Below are 24,949 nucleotides of genomic sequence, written 5' to 3'. Positions count from 1 at the left end.
GATGGGACAAAGACATCAAGAAGATCGCTGGTAACACCTGGCAGAGAACTGCCCAAGACCGTCCCACTTGGAGAAGACTTCTGAAAGCCTACCTGAATCCACGACTCGAAGAGGCCACATCATCTAATGACTGAATTGGCTGATGATGATGATGATGATTGGCAGAAGTGATGAAATCAGGACGGGTGGACAAGGTTTTGATTCTCACTCTTTCCTAACACCAGTGCCGTTATGACTGCGCCACCAGCAGCTAGGAAAGGTGATCAGAGATATTATTTGCTCTATGATTTAGGCTTTTGTGGCGCATGATATGTTTTACACGTTTTGTCGTATTCACTCTGGTAGCGTCGTCAAAGTGGTGCGATGTTTCGGCACGTTGTCAACTTCAGGGGGTCATGACGATTCATTTGTCTCCCGCTTGGCGCCGTCTTACAAACTCTATGATGAAAAGTATCCGGACACCTATTAACGGAGGCTAATATACGGTGTATCCACCCTTCGCCTTTGTGAGAGCTTGAAGTCTGCTGACGAAAGTTTCAGTGAGGTGTGTGACTGTAAAGTAGTAGACGTTCTGACTCATCCCAAAGATGTTTCACTGGCTTCAGGTCGGGACTTGGGCAGGCTAGTCCATTTCAGGAATGTCGTTATCCACAGTCCATTGCCTCAGAGATGCTGCTCTATGGCAGCCTGCCTTCTGACAGAAAGAATCATCATCTCCGAAATGTTTCTCTACTACAGACAGTAAATAATAGTGTAAAATGTGTTCAGATTTTTCTGAATTTAGCGCCTGCTTGAGCGCAATGAGGGTACCGCAACACAAACGCGAAAAACACCCACATACCGTTACACCACCTCCTATGTGTTTCAGCCTAGACACTACATTTGATGGCAGATAACTTCTGCCAGACGTTCTTCATTGTCAAACCTTTCCGTCGTATTGCCACGGGTATAGCGTGATTCATAATCCAAAATCCCTCGTTTCCAGTCATGCTCGGCATGACCTGTCTGTCAGTATATGAGATCTGCCTGGCAAGCTGTTCCTTCGCATTTCCACTTCACAACCACTACTCGAGTTGGGCAACTTCAGGAGTGTTGAAATGTCCCCAACGGATTTGTTACTCAGGTGATGTCCGATACCTAGACCACATTCTAAGTCACCGGATTCTCCTAGCCAACCCATTCCACTGTTATAGTTTCACTACCGAGAACACAATACTTTCCGCCTCATGTAATATTGGAGGGTGGGCCTCCCGTGACATCCAGCAGCCCATTCCGCCTCACACAGCAGAGTCCGGTGTCCAGATACTTCTGGTCAGACAGTGTAGTTCCCCTCCCCCCGACTGTCGAACTCTGGTCCGCGCTACCCGTGGACGGCTCCATTGGCAAGATGGAGACAGCAGAGCGACACCTGTGATGCGAATCACAGTCCTCCGGCTCTGTGACGCAAGCGCAAGGGTGCGGCCACTGCTGATGCGTCGCACTTCCTGTACAATCTCGCCAGTAGAGCCGCCAACAGGGACTTGGTGAGACTGGGATAGCGGATGGTGCCCAGCAAAAGAAACATCAATCGTCAGGGCAGCCTGGAGATGATACCAAGTCAGCTTGCTGAAATATCGCACAATTTGGACGAGGCCACCTGGTTGAATACCCGAGAACTTTTCAGAAACATTATTCTTATAATGATGGTGATGATGATGTTTGGCTAGTGGGGCGCTCAACTGCGCGGTTATCAGCGCCCGCACGAATTCCCAGTCTTTACTCAACCCAATCTCGCCACTTTCATAAATGATGATGAAATGATGAGGACAACACAAACACCCAGTAATCTCGAGGCAGGTGAAAATCCCTGACCCCGCCGGAAATCGAACGCGGGAAACATTAATCTGCGCGGAGCAGGGCTGATATCGGCAGCCGGTGGGCGGCGCACCTGGTGAGCTGCTCCATGACCACCGGGTCGGAGACGGCGGCCGGGGGCGGCGCGCCCTCTGCGGGCGTGACGGGCGTGGGCGGCGGGGGCGGCGCGTGCAGCGTGGGCAGGTCGATGTCGAGGGCGCGCTGCTGCTGCTGCTGCTGCTGCTGCTGCTGCTGGCGGCTCTCGACCTCGGTCACGATGGTCGTGGGGATCAGCGGCTCCTCCTCGCGCACCGACTCCACGGACGGCGTCTTGGCGGAGCGGCGGCCCGCCGCGTCGCGCAGCAGCCGCGTCTTCAGCCCGTCGCCCTCTTCCGAGTACGAGTCGTCCTTGGGCGCCTCCATGTCCAGCGACAGCTGCCGCCGGCGCGGCAGCGGCGTCTCTCCGCCAGACACGTCCTGCGAGGACCGACGTCTCGTGTTAGACCAGGAGAACATTTCTGTAACACTGCTTAATGTTTCGTCAGCTGTATCGGTGAGAATTCTTAAGGGGTAAAGTCGCAAAGAGGGGAAAAATAAGAGTGGAAGACGGAGAACCAAGCGCTCACGGCAGAAAAGGTGTGAGACAAGCATATATGAGGGTCACTCCAAAAGAAATGCACACTATTTTTTGTAAAAGCACAGTTTTCATTCTGCATGTCTGGAAGTTTTACAGTGTCTAGGTTACAGTACGCTTCTTCGCCCACTGCTTGAATACTGCTCACCAGTGTGGCATCCGTACCAGATAGGGTTGATAGAAGAGATAGAGAAGATCCAACGGAGAGCAGCGCGCTTCGTTACAGGGTCATTTAGTAATTGCGAAAGTGTTACGGAGATGATGGATAAACTCCAGTGGAAGAGTCTGCAAGAGAGACGCTCAGCAGCTCGGTACGGGCTTTTGTTGAAGTTTCGCCGGCCGGTGTGACCGTGCGGTTCTAAGGGCGTCAGTTTGGAACCGCGTGACCGCTACGGTCGCAGGTTCGAATCCTGCCTCGGGCATGGATGTGTGTGATGTCCTTAGGTGGGTCGACAGAAGCGTCCGATCCCACGCGTCGGCTTTGACCCGTGACGTAAGGGTGTTGTCGTGTGTGACGTCATGACGGCGCGGAGTTTGGTTTGATTGTGGCTGTCTCCAGTTCTGTTTTATCTTATTTTATTTACTTTTCTGATCTGTTCGTTCTATCTCGTGAGATTTTTTTTTTAAATTTAAAAACACTTATTACTTATTTTAATTATCTGTTTCCTCGAATTTCTGTTTTAGTTTATTATATTTATCTTTCTGATCTGTTCGTTCTATCCCGTGAGATTTTTTTTTTAAAAGACAAAAAACACTAATCAGCTACTGAAGCATCTTTATCTTCTATGGGTTGCAAGGGTTACGACCCCTGGGGAGGTGGGTGGGTATTCATACATGGCTGTCTTCACTTACACGTTGTAGCTACGCAAGGCGCCTAAATTTGTTTATATTTAGTTTGCCCCCCACCCAAAACACCCCATTTCCCGCGCTTGTCCCGTTAGTGTCATTAGGCTTCTTGTGGAAAGTGTGTGTGTTTGTTTTTGTTTCCGCCATATTTGTGACGTCATGGGTCAAAGCAGACGGGTGGGATCGGACGCTTCCGTATTTCCCCTTAGGTTAGTTAGGTTTAAGTAGTTCTAAGTTCTAGGGGACTGATGACCTCAGTAGTTAAGTCCCATAGTGCTCAGAGCCATTTTGTTGAAGTTTCGAGAACATACCTTCACCGAGGAGTCAAGCAGTATATTGCTCCTACGTATATCTCGCGAAGAGACCATGAGGATAAAATCAGAGAGATCAGAGCCCACACAGAGCCATACCGACAATACTTCTTTCCACGAACATGCGAGACTGGAATAGAAGGGAGAACCGATAGAGGTACTCAAGGTACCCTCCGCCACACACCGTCAGGTGGCTTGCGGGGTATGGATGTAGATGTACATGTAGATGTAGATGTAGATCCTTCCCACTTGTTTCAAACTTATTTCAACCTGTTCCCGTGAGTGGCGCCCTCACAGCATGTCTTCAAGATGGCTGTTACACTTGACGTTCGTCAGAAGCAACGTGCTGTCATAGAATTCCTATGCTGCGAAAACGAGACAGTGGGAAACATCCACAAGAGGTTGAAAAAGGTGTGTGGAGATGCTGCTGTCGATCGCAGTACAGTTAGTCGGTGGGCAAGCAGGTTACGTGATGAAAGAGGGCTCGGCAATATTGAGGATTCTCCTCGCAGCGGCAGGCCTTGTACTGCACACACTCCAGACAATGAGCAGAGAGTTAACAAATTGGTGACTGCTGACAGACGCATCACAGTGAACGAATTGTCACGCTACGTTGTGATAGGGGAAAGAAGTGTTTTCAGAATACTTAAAGTGTTGACGTTAAAAAAGGTTTGTGCCAGGTGGGTTCCCAGGATGCTGACAGTGGCTCACAAAGAAACAAGAAAACAGTGAACTTTTGGAACAGTACAAGAAGGGTGGAGATGAATTTCTTGGAAGAATTGTGACAGGTGATGAAACATGGCTCCATCATTTTTCACCAGAGACGAAGAGGCAATCAATGGAGTGGTATAATGCAAATTCACCCAAGAAAAAAAAAAAAAAAGTCAAAACCACACCTTCTGCTGAAAAAGATATGGCTACGGTGTTTTTCGATTCCGAAGGACTCTTGCTTGTGGACATCATGCCAAGTGGAACTACCATAAATTCTGTGACGACACTGAAGAAACTTCAAGCTCGACTGAGTCGTGTTCGACCACATCGACAAAAGCACGACGTTTTGCTGCTGCACGACAATGCATGGCCACATGTCAGTCAAAAAACAGTGGAAGCGACAAAAAACTCGGATGGACAACACTGAAACACCCGCCTTACAGTGCTGACCTGGCTCCATGTGACTATCATCTCTTTGGGACACTGAAAGAAGATGCTGACTCCCTTGTGCACGCTGCCAAACAGTGGCGCCAACAGGTTGGTCCAGAATTTTACCGTCCGGGTATACAGGCGCTGATTCCAAGATGGCGTAAGGCAGTTGAGAGGGATGGAAATTATGTGGAGAAATGAAAATATTGTTCCTAAAGGATGTATCAACACACTCTAAAACTTTCAAACATGTAGAATAAAAGATGGATTTTTTAAAAAATAGTGTGCATTTCTTTTGGAGTGACCCTCGTATATAGTCTGTCAACCCTACGGTTCACTCCACTTAACAAAGAAGCAATGACGGGGATAAACGCAAGGTTCAAAGTAGGTATAAAACTCATGGTGACTGAATATAAATGATAAGATTGGAAGGTGACATTTCGGTCAAAACGAGGAAGAATTACAGGAAGAGCTGACTCGAATCAATAATCTAATGGGCACACACTATGGATTGAGAGTAAAACAGTACGAAGAAACAAGTGATGAGGAGTGCCAGAAATGAGATTAGCGAAATATTTAACATCAAAATTGAGAACCACGAAGTAAACGAAGTGAAGCAATTCTGCTTGCTTGAATGGTAGATAACACTTGACTGGCGAATCAAAGAGGACAAAAAAAGCGCATCAGGACAGATACAGAAGACATTCCTGTTCAAAAGAATGCTGTCAGTATGACACTTCGCCCTCAATTTGAGGAAGTCATTTTTGAGAATGTACATTTGGAGCACAGCATTGTATGAACTGTAGTAAAACCGAAAAAGAAGAGAATCCAACAGGTGGTACCATAGACGGACGCTGAGAATTATGTGGACTAATAAGGAATGAGGAGGTTCTCTGCAGAATCGGCAAGAGAAAAGGACACAATGAAAAGATACTGCCGGCCGCTGTGGCCAAGAGATTCTAAGCGCTACAGTCTGAAACCACGCGACCGCTACGGTCGTAGGTTCGAATCCTGCCTCGGGCATGGATGTGTGTGATGCCCTTAGGTTAGTTAGGTTTAAGTAGTTCTAAGTTCTAGGGGACTGATGACCTCAGAAGTTGAGTCCCATAGTGCTCAGAGCCATTTGAACCATTTTTGAAAAGACATGTGTTAACACAGCAAAGAATAAAATCCATGCTATCTGAGGAGGCTATAGAGGGTAAAAACTGTAGGGAAAGACAGACTGGAAACTTCCAACAAGTAATTGAGGATATTGAGTGCAACTTCTACCCTCCAATGGAGACGTTCATACAGGAAGGAAATGCATGCCGAACTTAATCAAGGCCGTTAGAATACTAATGACTCAAAATATATTTAAATTGGGTTAAACTGAGTCGCAAATGACCTACTTGGAAACGAGTTTGATGACAGCGCTGTTGACCCTAGTGACGTCATTAACGACTTAGAAAATCATAAATAAAACGCCTAATTCTTCCAGGTAGTGTACTGATGAAACTTCACACCTATGTGCGTTACAGATAAGTAAGCTCTACCATTGTAACAGAGAACAGTCATGGAACAGTGACCTCTTTTGGAATACCACAGGGTTTAGTTCTTCGTCCACTTTTTCTTTCTGTATATCAACAGATTCCCTTGAAATGTTGTAATTACCATTTACAAACTAATTGCTTCTAACCATGTGTAAGTTCCTTCTCTTTCGTTAACTCTGTCCTTGTATATGACCTGTCTTTGCAGTCAGAGTAGGCAGACTCAAAACGAACAACAGAGTATTGTAATTCGGTTAATACTGTATACGACTTTAAAATGTTTTGCCAGCTATCCAAGAGGTAATGCCTACCGTTCTTCTAGATTTATTGTCATCAATACCATCATCTTCTTCAGCCATTCAGTGCCTACTGCTGGATAAAAGCCACTTTCACACGTTTCCAAGTAACAGTCTTCAGCTATATATACATATATACAGACTGTCCCTCAGCAATTTCTCTATTTCCCTTTCTCTGGTAGTAATACCCACCACGTATTTATCCAACTGTCACTAAAAGCACCTTCAGTTTCTTAATACTTCCTGCAGTAAACGTCCCTGTCTAATTGCCAAACGTCAAAACTGTTAACGCTCTTTCAAACACAGTGGAAATCTAGTTTTCAGTATCCTACTCAGTACATTCGAAACATTCCAATCCATTTTTACTCTTCCGCTTATTTCTTTCACTGTGCAACCATTCGCTGTCTTCAACTGCTCTAAATACAAAAACTCATCTCGTTCATTTGTTAGCTTGTAAAAGTTTACTTTTGATATGTTGATAGTACAATATGTTAATAATACATTATTTTAGACTTATTACACTTGATTTCGGACCTGATTTCAAGAATTCTCTATTAAGTTCTCCGTGATGTTGAAGTTCGTCTGTACTAGAGGCAATCATTACCATTCTATAAAAGAGCAGGATTTCTTAGATATGTTCAGTAGTGATACATTCTATCTTGATTTCCCAGGTCTGTAAACATCCTACAGAGGGTGCACAAGATTCTGTCTCATGTGTAGTAGGAATACACCAACATTTTTCATTTGTTTCACAGTTGAAAAAGAATGTCCTCAAGCGACTAGTCCGTATACGCCTTTTCCACTGTAACATAAATGAGCATTGTTCAATGTGAAACCTCCAGACGACCTGAGCTAGCCGTAAATCAATGTTTAATACATGTCTTCAGTATCTGACTGATAATGTCAGTGCATCTTATGTCCAACTAAGATGCATGAGACCAAACCAACAACGTGACTTTCACGCAGTGCTTTTTCTCAGTCACTGGTCCTTCAGTACTTTTGGTGACTCATCATACAAAGACTGTTACCATTTCACTGTGGTACAGTATATGACATGTCCGGAGTTTTTGATGTATTGTTGAATAGTACGAAAGCGTACTGGAGCCATATGTCTTAGTTACCACATTGTCGCTGCGATGTTAAGCCTCAATCTTCTTTTCTTCTGTTCCATATGCTATATTCAGAGGTCACTGGACAGCCATATTGGTAATCTACATACCTCCACAGTCTGACACGTATCCACATGTATTATAAAAATGGATGTGTGTGTGTGTGTGTGTGTGTGTGTGTGTGTGTGTGTGTGTGTGTGTGTGTGTGTGTGCGTGTGCGTGTGTGTGTGTGTGTGTGTGTGTGTGTGTGTGTGTGTGTGTGTGCGTGTGTGTGTGTGTTAGTCGCTGTTGGGGTAACAACCACCTACTTATCAAAGGGGTGCGGGTGAAAAAGAAGCGTAACCCACGATGCTTGTTATTCCCATACTTTATTAATGCAGTAGTTGACAATGAGGGACTTAGCGACTTGCATCTAACTTTACAGATAATTTTAAACCTTTAATAAACTTTTTCTTGCTGAAAACCCTTACAAGATGATGAAAGGGGAAATGTTCATCGTTTACTACTTTTCCGCTGTTCTTCCAGTAAAAGTACCGCATGAGGCCCGACATTTATTACTTATTTACTACTAACTGTATTGTCGACAAATTTTACAGATAGCCGGCACATGTAGCACTGAATGCAAGTGCAAAATTATGTCGTTGTACGAGACAGTGTTCAGGAGTTACGGCGTCATGAACTGTGAGGTACGTGAGAAAGTGCCCCATGTGCATGACGTTTAAATTTATTGCTTCCCTGCTTCAAACTTCATTCGCAACACATTTTGTACACAGTGTCCACATATGCCTCTGAATTTACCTACAAAATTATATCATTGTAGGGCAGTTAGTGCTAGAGATACGACGCCACAAACATTAAGCACAAGGGCAGACGCTACGTGGATGGGACGTGAACGCTCCGCTATAAATAAATGCTTTGACGGAGCTGGATTTCTCCTCTAGTGAATCACAAACTGAAAGTTGTATTCTGGTAGAGTGTAGTATATTTACAATTATCATAAGCTCTGCTTTATCTTCTGGATATCTGAATAGTCTCGATATTGTCCAACAGGGCAGTGACTTTTCTATTGCACTTTTCTTTCACTCTCCTCCGCATTTTCCAACCTATATTTATTAATTAGTAATCCCTTTTATTGACCTGCTACACTTCTTTTTCTTAGTGTATCACTAATTATGTCTCGGTCCAATGTAGCTTCAAATGGCTCTAAGCACTATGGGATTTAACATGTGAGGTCATCAGTTCCCTAGACTTAGAACTACTTAAACCTAACTAACCTAAGGACATCTCACACATCCATGCCCGAGGCAGGATTCGAACGTGCGGCCGTAGCAGCCACGTGGTTCCGGACTGAAGCGCCTAGAGCCGCTCGGCCACCACGGCCGGCTCGAATGTAGCTGGTGGTATGTTACATCTACGAAACTGGCCCATAACACAATACCTAGTTTAGCGCCAATGAAGGTACTGTTAAATATAGGTTATGGGACGAATGTGTGTGTATGTCTGTGTGCATTCTTTTTGTCTTTCTGTTAAAGACCAGGGGTGACTTGTGGCGCGCACCTCGGCGGAGGCGGCGGTGTCGGTGGAGCGGCTGCGCTTGCGCAGCGTGCCCTTGCGCAGGATCTGTCCGGGCCGCGCCACGGACGCCTCGCTGGCGGACGACAGGTTCTCGAAGGACTCGCCCTGGCCGCTCTCGACGGAGCGCCGCTTGGGCCGCACCACGCCCGCCTGGGTGGCGCGCTCCTCGGTGGGCGTGGCCGGCGCCGCCTCCGCCTCCGCCGCCCCCGCCTCCCCAGCAGCCGCCGCAACCGCCGCCGCGGCCACGTCCACCGCCGGCTTCCCCGCGGCTGCCGCCGGGGGCGAGACGCCGCCGCTCGCGGGCGAGTCGTAGCGGGTGTCGTCCGACAGGCTGTGGAACGTGTTGTCGGCGCTCGACTGCTGCTTGTTCGCCCTGCCGGCCGACACACAGGTCGCTCTGAGTGGCGCCACACGTTGTGGAAAATTTCGTGACAACACACATTATAAACTCAAAATCCCACACATAACAGTACAATTCCATAGAAAAACATGGTGATCATGACAAGAGCGAGGTAAATGACCAGCTACTGAAAAGAACTGACAAGGGAACCTCCCCATCGCATCCCCCCTCAGATTTAGTTATAAGTTGGCACAGTGGATAGACCTTGAAAAACTGAACACAGATCAATTGAGAAAACAGGAATAAGTTGTGTCGAACTGTGAAAAAATAAGCAAAATATACAAACTGAGTAGTTCATGGGAACATATGCAACATCAAGGACAACAGGATTGCAGGAGCGCCATGGTCCCGTGGTAATGTGAGCAGCAGCGGAACGAAAGGTCCTTGGTTCATATCTTCCATTGAGTGAAAATTTTTATTTTCAGTTTATGTGACAAACTCTTATGTTTTCATCACTTTTTTGGGAGTGATTATCACATCCACAAGAAAACCTAAATCGGGCGAGGTAGAAGAATCGCCAAGTGTACAAGTTAGGTGCGTCGACAACATATTCCTGTCATGTGGTGCACATGCCGTCACCAGTGTCGTATAGAATATATCAGATGTGTTTTCCTGTGGAGGAATCGGTTGACCTATGACCTTGCGATCAAATGTTTTCGGTTCCCATTGGAGAGGCACGTCCTTTCGTCTACTAATCGCACGGTTTGGCGATGCGGTCGCAAAGCACAGACACTAAACTTATTACAGTGAACAGAGACGTCAATGAACGAACGGACAGATAATAACTATGCAAAAATAAATAAAGTAAAGTTTTCACTCCAGGGAAGACTTGTACCAAGGACCTCTCGTTCTGCAGCTGCTCACACTACCACGGGATCACGGCGCTCCTGAGCTCACATTGTGCATGATGTTGCCTATGTGGCCCATGGACTACTCGGTTTGTATATTTTGCTTATTTTTTCACAGTTCGACACAACCTATTCCTGTTTTCTCAATTGATCTGTGTTCAGTTTATCAAGGCCTATCCACTGTGCCAACTTATAACTAAATCTGAGGGGGGTGCGATGGGAGGTTCCGTTGTGAGAATGATTGCAAAGGATGTCACAGTAACATTCATCTCTTGTTCATAACTCAGACTTTCTATTCAGGAAAGAAGATATATTGGTCGGTCTTTTGTTATAAGTACATCGGCAACAGATTAGTCCACACCATCCCCCCCCCCTCCCCCCGCCTCCCCCCTCCCCGAATGTCTGGAGGATACGTGCCGCCTCTAGCAATCGTGTTGCTGGTACTTACTGCTACATTGTACCTGCTGTTCCTAGTACCCTAACTTTCAAGTTCTTTTGAACACGCACGGTGACAATTATTGAACTGTATTAAAAAAACAACGTAAATTAGCTACAAACTACGGCGTTCATACACTGTATTCAACATATAAACGTCACTTCAGATATTCAGATTTAGGTTATGACATGTTCGATATGCCTGTCATCATTGGTGATGATGTGGCGCAGACGAATAGCGAAATTCTGCATCTCTCGCTGAAGTGTTGGAACATCGATGCTGTCGATGACCTCTTGAATGGCTGTTTGCAGGTCACCAACGGCTTTGGGATTATTACAGTACACCTTTTCTTTAATATACTACCACAGAAAAGAGTCGCATGTGTTCAGACCCGGAGAATATGGTGGCCAATCGAGGCCGATGCCAATAGCCTCTGGATACCCTAGAACCAGAATACGGTCCCCAAAGTGTTCCTCCAGGACATCAGACACTTTCCTGCTTCCATGAGGTCGAGCTCCGTCTTGCATGTACCACATCTTGTCGAAATCTGGGTGAATTTGATAATGGGGATGAAATCATCTTCCAAAACCTTCACGTACCGTTCGGTAGTCACCGTCCCATCAAGAAATACCGCACCGATTATTCCGTGACTGGACATTGCGCACGACAGAGTCACCCGCTGATGGTGAAGAGACTTCTCGATCTCGAAAAAATTTGGAAATTTGTACTAAGGTCTTATGGGACCAAACTACTTAGGTCATCGGTCCCTAAGCCTACACGCTACTTTATCTAACTTAAGCTATGGACAACACACACACCCCACACCCTCCCCAGGGAGGACTCGAACCTCCGACGGCGGGAGCCGCACGGACCATGACAAGGCGTCTAAGACCGCGCGGCTACCGCGCCTCCCGCGGCCTCGATATCGAAATGCGGATTCTCAGCCCCCAAAATGCGCAACTTTTGCTTCTTAACAAACCTTCCAAATGAAAGTGGACTTCGTCGTTAAACCATACTAAGCATGCGCATACTGATTCCCATCATGCCCCTTGGCCAACCGTGCAGTCCTAACGCAAACTGTTCAGAAGTTATGACGATTTTATTTCACGTAGTTCAATAATTGTACAGTCCACAGTATAATTCTGACCAACAAGAAATTCATAGAGACATAATGATCGAAACTTTATAACTTGTCGCAAATTGAAATACCATGCAAGTACATTAGTCTTCTTTTTGCGACTTAAGTAAACGAAATACATCCTAATTCTTATTTTCGAATATGTACATACTCATCACTAACTACATTATTTGCTAAACAAGTAAAAATACATTCATTTTTCTAAAAAAGCACTGACATACACTATAATATGTTAATGCTTTGTTCCAATCCACGACAAATAAATTAATAAGAGATCAGCCTCTAATTAAAGGCCTTCCCACTGTGCCGACTAACAGGACAAAGAAGTAGCCCCAAAAAATCCCTTTTCCGTCTGAAAAGTTAACGAATTATTTTTATCTTATAATAATAGATAACGTAAGAACTTACGACAACATCTGTCGTCTGTAGCATTTTTATTTTCACAAGTCTGTCTTCATCACATAGATTTCTTTACACTTTATGACGCGACTGCTACGGCCGCAGGTTCGAATCCTGCCTCGGGCATGGATGTGTGTGATGTCCTTAGGTTAGTTAGGTTTAAGTAGTTCTAAGTTCTAGGTGACTGATGACCACAGCTGTTAAGTCCCATAGTGCTTAGAGCCAACAAACACTTTATGACCGGTTAAGGCTCATCGCCATCTTCAGATCGTTAAAATATTCTCATATAAATCATCGTCAAGTTAAACATGTGCGTCTGTCATCTGTGCCACAACCTACACTAATAAGCCAGAATATTATGACAGCTGCTCGCCACGACGTTGGATGCCTTCAAATGGTTCAAATGGCTCTGAGCACTATGGGACTTAACATCTGAGGTCATCAGTCCCCTAGACTTAGAACTACTTAAACCTAACTAACCTAAGGACGTCACACACATCCATGCCCGAGGCAGGATTCGAACTTGCGACTGTAGCAGCAGCGCGGTTTCAGACTGAAGCGCCTAGTACCGCTCGGCCACAGCGGTCGGCGTTGGATGCCGCCTGCTGGTGCTGCGAGCACGTGACGCAATAATAATACTACGTAAGTGGAGCAGACACGGATGCGGGATCATCGTAGGGTAGATGCGAGATACAAATGGGAAATCCATTGAGGTAAGCGACTTTGGCAAACGGCAGAATACTATTACGCAGAGCCTGCGAACGAGTTTCTTTCCAGCGCTTGCACGGGACCTGTGGTGGTAATCGAAGACACGCTGACAGCTGCAAACCACAGGGATCCCTTCATGCTTGATGTCTTCCCGGAAGGCGATGTCATATTTCAGCAGTACAATTGTCTGTGTCTCCGAGCCAGAACAGTACTGCAGTGGTTTGAGGAGCATTATAATGAACTCACGTTGATGCCTCGGCTGCTAAATTCGCCTATCGAACCAATCTGGGTCGCTATCTGGGGCCATCACCGCGTACGCAAATAAGCTGCCGGTTATTTACGCGAATTATATGACCGGTCCGTAGATATTTAACCCCACATATCACCACAACCATACCAACAAATCTGCGGCTCCCTGTTACGCTGAATCAGTGATGTATTTCGTTCCAAAGACGGACAGACAATCCATTAAGCATATGGTCATAATGTTTTGGCTCATTAGTGTACAAATACAAGAGTAAGGTGAGATGGTTAAAACAACTAAGTTTCAATGTTTAGACAGTACAGTTAAAATGACTATTGAAATGTTGTTTAAGTTACAACCTGTCTACCTCTATCTTTACACTCGTCCCAAATACATTGCAAATGGCTGTTGAACCTTGAGGTAAGAACGGCAGGCGAACCAAACATATCTGTGTAAGCAACGAACAATTTTTTGTTTGTTTTTTTAACCATACATCATCACTGCTTTTATTATTTTTGATCCTCTTATTTTTTATTATGATTAGAGAGCAACTTCGTAGTAGATATCTGCTGTTGAGGCGGAGGTATAATGGAATGTCTTTCAGAAGTCGCTTTAGGAACATAGATATTCTTACACTTACATGCCAATACATTTACCCCCTGATGCTATTCATGGTGAATATTTCTGATGAATCGACGAATTCACAACGACAGTACTAGACGTACAAAATGCTTTCCATGTAGACCACGTCCCTACCTGAGGTTCAGAATTGAGAGCTATATATTGATCCAAATGCCTGTAGCAGGTAGGTGGTCGACCATAGGCAGAAAATTGAAACCCCAGATATTCAAACAGTGAAAGGGTACCCCACTTTATCAGAAAAAATATTTGGACTCAAGAATGCAAATTCTGCATATCTGTAATGTTTGTACTAAACAGATATTTTTGCGTTATGTAGACGGCTGATGATGGACTTCATAAGCTTACTTGCATTATTAGAGAAAAGAAGTAGTTGCGTGATGTAACAGGTGGAGCAGTGGCTTCTTTTTGAAAGCAGCTGTTTTCCTCCTAATGTATATAGGGTGCCTCACAGAGTGGTTTACACTGTTCGAACTTTAATAAATCGAACAAAAATATTAATAAAAATTTGAATTTTGAAGTCACGTACATGGTCACAACATTACTTGTTATGTTTACCTGCTGACGATGATCAAAATTTCCTCTATCCTTAGCAATACAGCGTCCGCAACGCTCCGGATCCGATCGACACACATGTGTTATGACTGCCATTCAAACGGATTCAAAGATAGCCAGAATCGTCCCTGTAACGTCATCCAGTGCACGCGGCTTTGTGTCCTTCACAGTTTCCCACAGGAAGAAAGATAATAGCGTTAGATTGGGAGGTATGGGTGCAAATTAAACACTTCTTCCTGAGCCTATCCACCTCTCAAATGTTTCCGCTAGTACAGTTTGTGAACACCTGGTAAAGTTCGTCCCTGCAACGTGGTAAGATTATTTCCACCTGTCATGATGCCTTAAAAAAGGAATGGCCCTACAAGTCCTCTGACAGACATACCACATCACACTGATAACACAGGAAGGTTAAAAGCTCGTTCTCCCGTAACATGGGGATTGTCTCCTGCGCAGTACACACGGCTATGGTGACTGATGGTTCCATACCGTGTAACCGTCACCTCATCAGACCAAGCAACAACAATAGTCAGCTGTTCACTAACGCAAATGCCTTCACAAATTCGGGGCTGCTATTCGATATATCCTACGTTATATTATATATGTATACGATATATCCTGTAATAATGTAGTTAAGCGTATAATACTTTCCGTTGCCTTGAGTTTAGTTAACAATGTAAAAAAAAAGACATGTGTCTACACAGCATAAATAAAAAGTACTCGGTTTAACAGTAGCTCAGAAAAAAGGTCCCTTAACCTGTAGTGTTGCGTAGTTTAATTATTTATTGTGCTTTACATTGTCCATTGCGGAAAGTGTAATTTCAGCATTAAGAAGCAAGTTTGATAAACAACACTCTATGTAACACCTAAGAACCAGCGTCCTTTCCACACGCTATTCAGTTGTTTCCTGAAGATGGCCTAATAAGGCGAAAATTAATTCGAAATAAACAAAAATCAGCAGAACAAAAACAGTGTATTTGTTATTCAACTTTAAGTGTGAAATTGTTCTACCAAGAAGTAACGGAAGAATCCATAAATAAAATTTAGAAGTAACTCCCAGAAGTATCAGTGTGTGATGATAAGCAGCAGTCGTGTTTCAATGAAGCGGGTGGTTATAATTAAACTTTCCCTGTTTAACACGCTATAACACGGAAAGTGATTACCGTACGAGTACCAAAATTGGTAGAATTAATGTCCAGAGTATGGGGTGCATGATTTCCATGCGTAAGGGCGACACCGTGCAGTTCCAACTATGGCCACCAGGTGCCGTGATCAGCCTTCGTGATTCACAGTCTCACACACCTGGCTGGCCGCAGTGCACTTGTCGACGTGTCAACAGGAGCTTGGACAAAAGGAGCAGGGCGTTACTGGTTAAGCTCAGTTATAAAAACAACAGTAATGCTGCAGCTGCAATTCGAGCATATCGCCGGCTGAAAGGATTATCGAAGAGTCCTCTTTCTTCACCTGCTCTGCGGAGTATGATGAACAAGTTGGAATCAACTGGAGGACTGGGCGTCGCTCCGGGAAGAGGCCGGAGACCGGTTGTACCACAGTTGGTTGACGAACAGCTGTTGCTATGCCAGACTATAGCCACCGCGGCCGGCAAATGGTATCCGTACAAGATCCATATCGCACAACAGCTTGCACCACAGGACGTACAACGATGTTTTAATTTCGCTCTCCACATTCTCGCAAGGACTGAAATTCGCGAGGGCTAGCCCAGGACCATCCTATGGACAGACAAAGCTTATTTTTCTCTGACGGGTGAGGTTAACACACAGAATTGCTGAGTGTGCGGATCTTCACCTCCAGTCACTGTGCATAAAGTTCCTTTGTGTGGTGAACGTGGCTTCACGGCCACGTTCATCATTGACCCACTCTTTTTTGAACAGGTTGGCGCTGAAGGACCAAAGACATCTTGTGTAACTGTCCAGCCTTACTGCGATATGCTTCGCCAGCGTGTCATACCCATCCTACAGGAGAGAGACGCACTGAACTCAACAGTTTTCGTGCAAGAAGGGGCCCCACACCACATCGTTCGTGAAGTTCACCTACTTCCCCGAAATGCATTTGGAAACGATCGAATTATCACCCAATCGTTTCCAAATGCTGGCTGGCTCGATCGCTTGATCTCACTGCCTGTGATTTCCGGTTGGGAAATTCTGGTCGTATGTAAAGTACACAAGCGGCAAGACGCAGTCAATACCTTCGCTGCGCAGTGCCGATGGTACTGTTACCGACGATTGTGCCGCTAAAGCGGAGTTATTGAACGCAGTTTTCCGAAATTCCTTCACCAGGGAAGACGAATGGAATATTCCAGAATTTGAAACACGAACAGCTGCTAGCATGAGTTTCTTAGAAGTAGTTACCTTAGGGGTTGCGAAGCAACTCAAATCGCTTGATACGGGCAAGTCTTCAGGTCCAGATTGTATACCGATTAGGTTCCTTTCAGATTACGCTGATACAATAGCTCCCTACTTAGCAATCATATACAACCGCTCGCTCACCGATAGATCTGTACCTACAGATTGGAAAATTGCGCAGGTCGCACCAGTGTTTCAGAAGAGTAGTAGGAGTAATCCATCGAACTACAGACCTATATCATTGACGTCGGTTTACAGTAGGGTTTTGGAGCATATACTCTATTCAAACATTATGAATCACCTCGAGGGGAACGATCTATTGTTTTGTAATCAGCATGGTTTCAGGAAACATCGTTCTTGTGCAACGCAGCTAGCTCTTTATCCGCACGAAGTAATGGCCGCAATCGTCTACCGTCTAGTAAGGTCATCCGAAGACCAGTATGAGTTGCAAAGCGATTTAGAAAAGATTGCTGTATGGTGTGGCAGGTGGCAGTTGACGCTAAATAACGATAAGTGTGAGGTGATCCACATGAGTTCCAAAAGAAATCCGTTGGAATTCGATTACTCGATAAATAGTACAATTCTCAAGGCTGTCAATTCAACTAAGTACCTGGGTGTAAAAATTACGACCAACTTCAGTTGGAAAGACCACATCAGCTCGTTTCGTGTTATCGCGTAATAGGGGAGAGAGTGTGGCAGATATGATAAGCGAGTTGGGATGGAAGTCATTAAAGCAAAGACGTTTTTCGTCGCGGCGAGATCTATTTACGAAATTTCAGTCACCAACTTTCTCTTCCGAATGCGAAAATATTTTGTTGAGCCCAGCCTACATAGGTAGGAATGATCATCAAAATAAAATAAGAGAAATCAGAGCTCTAACAGAAAGGTTTAGGTGTTCGTTTTTCCCACGCGCTGTTCGGGAGTGGAATGGTAGGGTGATAGTATGATTGTGGTTCGATGAACCCTCTGCCAAGCACCTAAATGTGAATTGCAGAGTAATCATGTAGATGTAGATGTAGATGTAGATGTACGTGAAGGACAGGATTTACCAAGGGAACATTCACATATGTGCTGATATGAAGCGCAGTATATGAAGAGAGGCAGTCAGCATACCTACGGACATGCTTCGTAGTGCTGTCCAGAATGCAATCCTGCGCTTTCAGACTCTTCAGACGCTGATGGGCGCGATATTGAGCTCCTTTTGTAGCAGTAATGGTTGCGGTATGTAGTGGTATGAAGTACCGTAGCAGCACATTAAAAATGTTTCAATTGAACTGATTGTGCATTATTTCTCTTCCCCATGACCTTGATATTAATGGTACCAAGATTGGTACTCGTACAACGATTACCGTGTTATAAAGTGTTAAACAGGGAAAGTTTAATTATAACCACCCAGTATTTTGCAGGCCTTCGCACAGTTTGACTCGCCCCACACCGCTGCAGGCTCCCCTCCACTGTGGGGCTTTGGAGGGCCTGAGCGAGCGGCCGCGGGCACCCCACCTGGGAGGTCTGACGGGCGGCGACGCCTCGGCGGCCGTGTCGTCGTCCCGGGGCAGCTGCGGCTGCTGGCCGTTGTCGTCGGTGATGGACAGCTCCTCGAGGTCGGCGTCCGTGCGCAGGTCCTCGTCGGCCGTCGTGAAGTACTCCCCCGACACGTCGATCACCACCGCCTCCATCAGCAGGTTGCCAGACTGCGACGACTCCTTCGTGAACCGCATCGGTGGCAGGTCCACGACGTTGTGCTCTGCAGAAACCGCCGCACCTCACCTCAGTGATTACAGTAGCAAGAGAAGTCAATCGTCATTTGTTCCGCGAGGAAAGGTCGGATGATTCTGACTTGCAAAAGGATTCACAGAACGATTTTCCAGAACATTATGTTTCCTAAGTGTCAACGACAATCAGTCTAGTCCCAAGATAATTACTGGGGGGCTATGGAAGCGCAGAATACCTACACCACATTTTAAGACTCTATTCTAAGAACGTAAGTCATGCATCCCTCACTTCAAACTAAATCTCGCGCGTAAATGAGTACCTACGATTATGATTCATTTGGAAAAGTGCACTCTAACTGTGAACGAAACCCCTTACAAGCCGCTACTGCGACCAGTCCCAGAATACTGCTCCCGCATCTGGGATGATTATCAAGTTGGCGTGGCGGCAGACAACGAATGAATGCGCAGATGTGCTGTTAGGAGCGTAAAATGTCGGTATAGTTTGTAGAAAAGTGTAACGGAGATTCTGGAGGACCTTAAATGGATATATTTGTGTATCTTACGCAGGGATATTGAGGATAAGTTAAAACCGTTTAGAACGCGTGCAGAGGCGCGTAGGCAAACGATGGAATACAACAGGAAGTCAATATGATTAGTGCGAAGTACACACTGCTAAGCCTTGATAATACCTTGTGGAGTATGTATAAGTTACGCATGCAGACATTCTCTAGCCAATATTTTTGTGGCCCCTGCACCAATATTTCGCGGTTTTCCTGCGTTAAATGTGGCACTGTTATCATGTAATTTACTTCCTGTAGTTCAGTTACTGACAATCTTACTGTCCACTTTTTCGATGAGGCTCGAGATACGATGCGACAAATGATTATTCAGGTGTGCCAGAGAATCAAAAGTGTACTGGACTTCAGGAGCTCTAAATGTTTATAAAAAAAGCTGTTACAAAAATTTTAATTAAAGTTACATTCGTCACTCAGTCAACCACCTGTCCTCCTTCACGAATGGTGTGATCTTAATGAAAGTATTTCATATAGAAGTGACTTATATATATATATGTAAGTGTCTTCTATATGAAATACTTTCGTTAAGATCACACCCTTCGTGAAAGAAGACAGGTAGTTGACTCTCCGAACCGAGCTGATGCAAAACTTTTTCTGATGTGTGTATTATATTATATTATATTACATTATATATACATATATACTGTAATAATGTAGTTATTGTGTATAATACTATCCACTGCCTTGAGTTTAGTTTACAATGCAAAAAAAAAAGAAAACATGTGTCTACACAGCATAAATGAAAAATACTCAGTTTAATAGTATGTCAGAGAAAAGGTCCATTAACCTGTAGTATTGTGTAGTTTAATTATTTATTGTGCTTTTCATTGTCCATTGTGTAAAGTGTAATTTCAGCATAAGAAGCAGTTTTATATATATACATAATTTATTACAAACATAAATTGAAATAATATAAAGAGTATTCGGGTTGATGAACTTTCTACAGTGGTAAATCACTACTGAAGATCAGTCAAGAAATGTTGAGGTATTCATTCGAAAGACTGGTTTGATGCAGCTCTCCATGCTGCTCTATCCTGTGCAAGCTTCTTCATCTCGCGGTACCTACTGCAACCTACATCCTTCTGAATTTGCATACTGTATTCATCTCATGGTCTCCCTCTACGATTTTTACCCCCGACGCTTGCTTCCCTACAGTAATAAACTGGTGATCCCTTGATGCCTCAGAATGTGTCCTCTCAACCGTGCCCTTCTTCTAGCCAGGTTGTACCACAAACTTCTTGTTTCCCCAGTTCCATTCAGTACTTCCTCATTAGTCACGTGATCCATTCATCTAATCTTCAGCGTTCTTCTGTAGCACCATGTTTCGGAAGCTTCTATTCTCTTCTTGTGTGAACTATTTATCGCCCATGATTCATTCTATACATGGCTACACTCCATGCAAATAGCTTCAGAAAAGATTTTCTAACACTTAAACGTATATTCTATGTTAACAAATTTCTCTCCTTCAGAAATGCTTTCCTTGCCATTGCCGGTCTACATTTTATATCCTCTCTACTTCGACCATCATCAGTTATTTTGCTCCCCAAATAGCAAAACTCATTTACTACTTTAAGCGTCTCATTTCCTAATTTAAGTCCTGCAGCATCACCCGATTTAATTTGACTACATTCCATTATCCTCATTTTGCTTTTGTTGATGTTCATCTTATATCCTCATTTCAAGACACTGTCCATTCCATTCAACTGTTCGTCCAAGTCCTTTGCTGTCTCTTACAGAATTACAATGTCATCGGCAAACCTCGAAGTTTTTATTTCTTTTCCATGAATTTTAATTCCTACTTCAAATTCTTCTTTTGTTTCCTTTACTGCTTGCTCAACATACAGATTGAATAACATTGGGGATAGTCTACAACCCTGTCTCACTCCCTTATCAACCACTGCTTTCCTTCCGTGCTCCTCGACTCTTATGCCATCTGGTTTCTGTACAAATTGTTAATACCTTTCGTTCCCTGTATTTTACCCGTGCCACCTTTAGAATTTGAAAGAAAGTATTCCAGTCAGCATTGTCAAAAGCTTTCTCCAACTCTACCAATGCTATAACCGTAGGTGTATCTTTCCTTAACCTACATTTTATGAGAAGTCGTACGGTCAGTACTGCCTCACGGGTTCCCACATTTCTCCAGAACCTAAACTGATCTTCCCCGATGTCGGCTTCTATCAGTTTTTCCATTCTTCTATAAAGGATTCGTGTTAGTACTGTATTTCGCAACCGTGACTTATTAAATTGATAGTTCGGTAATTTTCATACCTGTCAGCACTTTCTTTCTTTGAAATTGGAATTGCTATATTCTTTTTCAAGTCTTAGAGTATTTCGCCTGTCTCATACATATTGCTCACCATGTGGGAGAGTTTTGTCATGGCCGGGTCTCCCAAGGCTATTAGTAGCTCTAACGGAATGTTGCCTGCTACCAGGGCCTTATTTCGACTTAGGTCTTTCAATGCTCTGCAAAATTCTTCACGCAGTATCATATCTCTCATTTCATCCCCATCCACGTCCTCTTCCATTTCCATAATACTGCCCTCAAATGCAACACCGTTTTATAAACCCTCTATATCCTCCTTTCACCTTTCTGCTATCTCTTCTTTGGACTGTTTTTCCATCTGAGCCCTTCATATTCATACAGCTGCTTCTCTTTTCCCCAAAGACCCGTTTAATTTTCCTGTAGGCGGTATCTACCTTACCCCCTAGTGATATATGCTTCTGCATCCTTGCATATGTCCTCTAGCCATTCCTGCTTAGCCATTTTGCACTTCCTGTCGATCTCAGTTTTTAGACGTTTGTGTTCCATTTCGACTGCCTCATTCATTGTATTCTTGTATTCTCTCCTTTCATCGATTAAATTCAATATCTCTTGTTTTACCCATGAATTTCTACCAGCCCTCGTATTTTTACCTACTTGGTCATATGGTGCCTTCACTATTTCGCCTCTCAAAGCAACCCATTCTTCTAATGTACTTCTTTCCCCAGTTACTGTCAGTCGTTCCCTTATGCTCCCGATGAAACTTTTTACAACCTCTGGTTCTGTCAGTTTACACAGGTCCCATCTCCTTAAATTTCTGCCTTTACTCAGTTTCTTCAGTTTTTATCTGCAGTTCATAACCAATAAAATGTGGTCAGAATCCACATCTACCTCAGGAAATGTCTTACAATTCAAAACTTGGTTCCCAAAAATCTGTCTTAGCATTATAAAATCAATCTGAAACCTATCAGTGTCTCCAGGCCTCTTTCACGTATACAACCTCTTTCATCATTCTTAAAATCAGTGTTAGCTATGATGAAATTATCCTCTGTGAAAAATTCTACGAAGCGGCTTTCTCTTTCGTTCCCTTTCCTCAGTCCATATTCACTTACTACTTCTCTCTCGCTTCGTTTTCCTACTATCGAATACCAATACCCCATGACTATTAAATTTTCGTCTTCCTTAACTATCTGAATAACTTCTTTTATCTCATCATACATTTCCTCAATCTCCTGCTCATCTGCGGAGCTAGTTGGCATTTAAATTTGTACCACTGTGGTGGGTGTGTGATTCGTGTCTACCTTGGCTACAATAATGCGTTCACTATGGTGTTCATAGTTGCTTACTCGTGTTCCTATTTTGTCATTCATTATTAAAGCTACTCCTGCATTACACCTATTTGATTTTGTATCTATAACCCTTCATTTACCTGACCAGAAGTCCTGCTTCTCCTGCCACCGAACTTTAGCGGTTCCCACTATATCTAGCTTTAAGAACTGGACAAATTAGAACAAGCAGACGACGTTTCAGTCCTGAACGATTGGAAACGAGATTGTAGGTGGTGGTACGAGACTTGCGACTATGGTGACACGTACTAATTGTTTTCTAAGGAACAGGAATGTGAAATATGTTACCATTATTAGGACAGTTGTAACAAACTATTACTATCGTTGTTTCTGTGTTATGCATTTGTGTTTGATCTGCTTTGTATTTGCCAATATTAAATACGGGAATGTCTTAGGAACACCAGGGCAAAGCACTCCGTCTTCAGGCCACAAGTGGCCCAGCTTGACCATCCGACCGCCGTGTCACCCTCAGCTGAGGATGCGAATAGTAGGGGCGTGTGGTCACCACACCGCCCTCACAAAACCAGCGAAGCTAATTACAAATTTAGGACTGTTAAATGTTTTCGAGGTTGTTGATTGGAAAGAGGCGAAGAGAGATTCCTAGGTGATGACTTACAAGTTTCATCTAAAATGAATGAGAGAAAATTCGTTAATGAACAAATAAAAATTGATTGATCTGTGCATCATCAAAAGTTAACAGCGCAGTTTGCCTTACTATACATAAGCATTACATGTAGGAACTATGATTCTCTGTCAAGTGAAAATGAGAAATATGATGTTATACACTAATTTCTATGTAACAATAAAAGTAGTTTGCTTTATTAAAGGTGTTTTCCTGAGAAAGGCAGCTCCCTCGTTCATTGTTTCTAACACGGAGACGACACGGCAATCGGATTTTAGTATTTTTTTTTTTATATTTATAGTTCATGATATCTAGAACTCGACGACGTTAAAGCCACCTCTCAAAAATTCTCGAGAAAATCGACTTCGAAGTCTTTCGAGCGTCTGTGACACCGTAAGGTAGAATTCGATTTTCTTGAATGGGTTTTGTGGTAGAGTGCTTGCATGCCACGTGTATGGCGTGTGTTCGCATCCTAGCAGCGGCAAGTTTTTAAATAAAAGGTGCATGTTCTAGGAGCGTTTTCGTGAAGTATAAAATATATCAAGATGAAATTGATATGTAATGTTTTTTATTCATACGTTTATTAACAACTTTTTATAAAAGGTCGCTCATTTAGAATTTAAAATTGGAATGGAAACGATTTTTTCTGTTTGTGATATATAATTAGAAGCCGCGCATTTCTCGTGAAAATGAGAAATACGTGTTAATTAGCATATAGCTGATGAATTTTATATTTAAATTACGTAGATATTTGAACTGAGCGAAAGAAAAACGAAAATATAATGAATGAAATGAGAACCAAAACAGCGATTACCACTCTCGAATGCTACCACATTGGTTTTTGCCAGGTGTATGTATCTTAGGTTTCACAGAAATTCTCGTTGAACTTGCAGCTTTGTTTAAAATTCTGCGTCAGCTGTGAACTCTAACTATTCTACCCACATAGCTGGCGAACACTCTACCACACAGCCACGGTGGCCGTTTAAGATTTGATCTGACGCTTATTTCGTGAGATATTTGGCCCGGTCACGATCAATGGACCACCCTGTATAATGCCAATCTGCACGAGGAGAGGGTTTCTACTACTTGTCTTCGTCCTTGCCAAACCTTAACTTGGTCAGCAAGGTTACCGGATCTCTCCCTAACTGAGAACGTTTGAGGCATTATGGGCAGGGTCCTCCAACGCTTCTTTAGGCTATTAAGTTCGCTTATAAAATTTTAAAGTCGATTTTTTCGAGAATTTCATCAAACTGCTATGGGTTATTGATATTTGAATTCTGAACTTCAGCTACATATACAGGGTGAGTCACCTAACGTTACCGCTGGATATATTTCGTAAACCACATCAAATACTGACGAACCGATTCCACAGACCGAACGTGAGGAGAGGGGCTAGTGTAATTGGTTAATACAAACCATAAAAAAATGCACGGAAGT

At 43.8% G+C, this 24,949-nt stretch overlaps 1 protein-coding gene across 1 annotated transcript in view; it reads right to left on the bottom strand.

Moving 5' to 3' along the window:
- The window catches only part of LOC124613831 (muscle M-line assembly protein unc-89-like), a 261,356-nt gene that overhangs the window by 24,115 nt on the left and 212,292 nt on the right, over positions 1 to 24,949 (bottom strand). The window contains exons 13-16 of the mRNA XM_047142554.1: positions 18,498 to 18,741; positions 9,515 to 9,643; positions 9,253 to 9,472; positions 1,928 to 2,310 (exon numbers count right to left, since the gene is read on the bottom strand). Coding sequence (XP_046998510.1) covers positions 1,928 to 2,310; positions 9,253 to 9,472; positions 9,515 to 9,643; positions 18,498 to 18,741 — 976 coding nt within the window. The remainder of the gene's footprint in view (positions 1 to 1,927; positions 2,311 to 9,252; positions 9,473 to 9,514; positions 9,644 to 18,497; positions 18,742 to 24,949) is intronic.

This window comes from Schistocerca americana, chromosome 4 (genome assembly GCF_021461395.2).
Source record: "Schistocerca americana isolate TAMUIC-IGC-003095 chromosome 4, iqSchAmer2.1, whole genome shotgun sequence".
NCBI classification, from domain to species: domain Eukaryota; kingdom Metazoa; phylum Arthropoda; class Insecta; order Orthoptera; family Acrididae; genus Schistocerca; species Schistocerca americana.
This window is presented reverse-complemented; position numbering and strand designations above follow the sequence as displayed.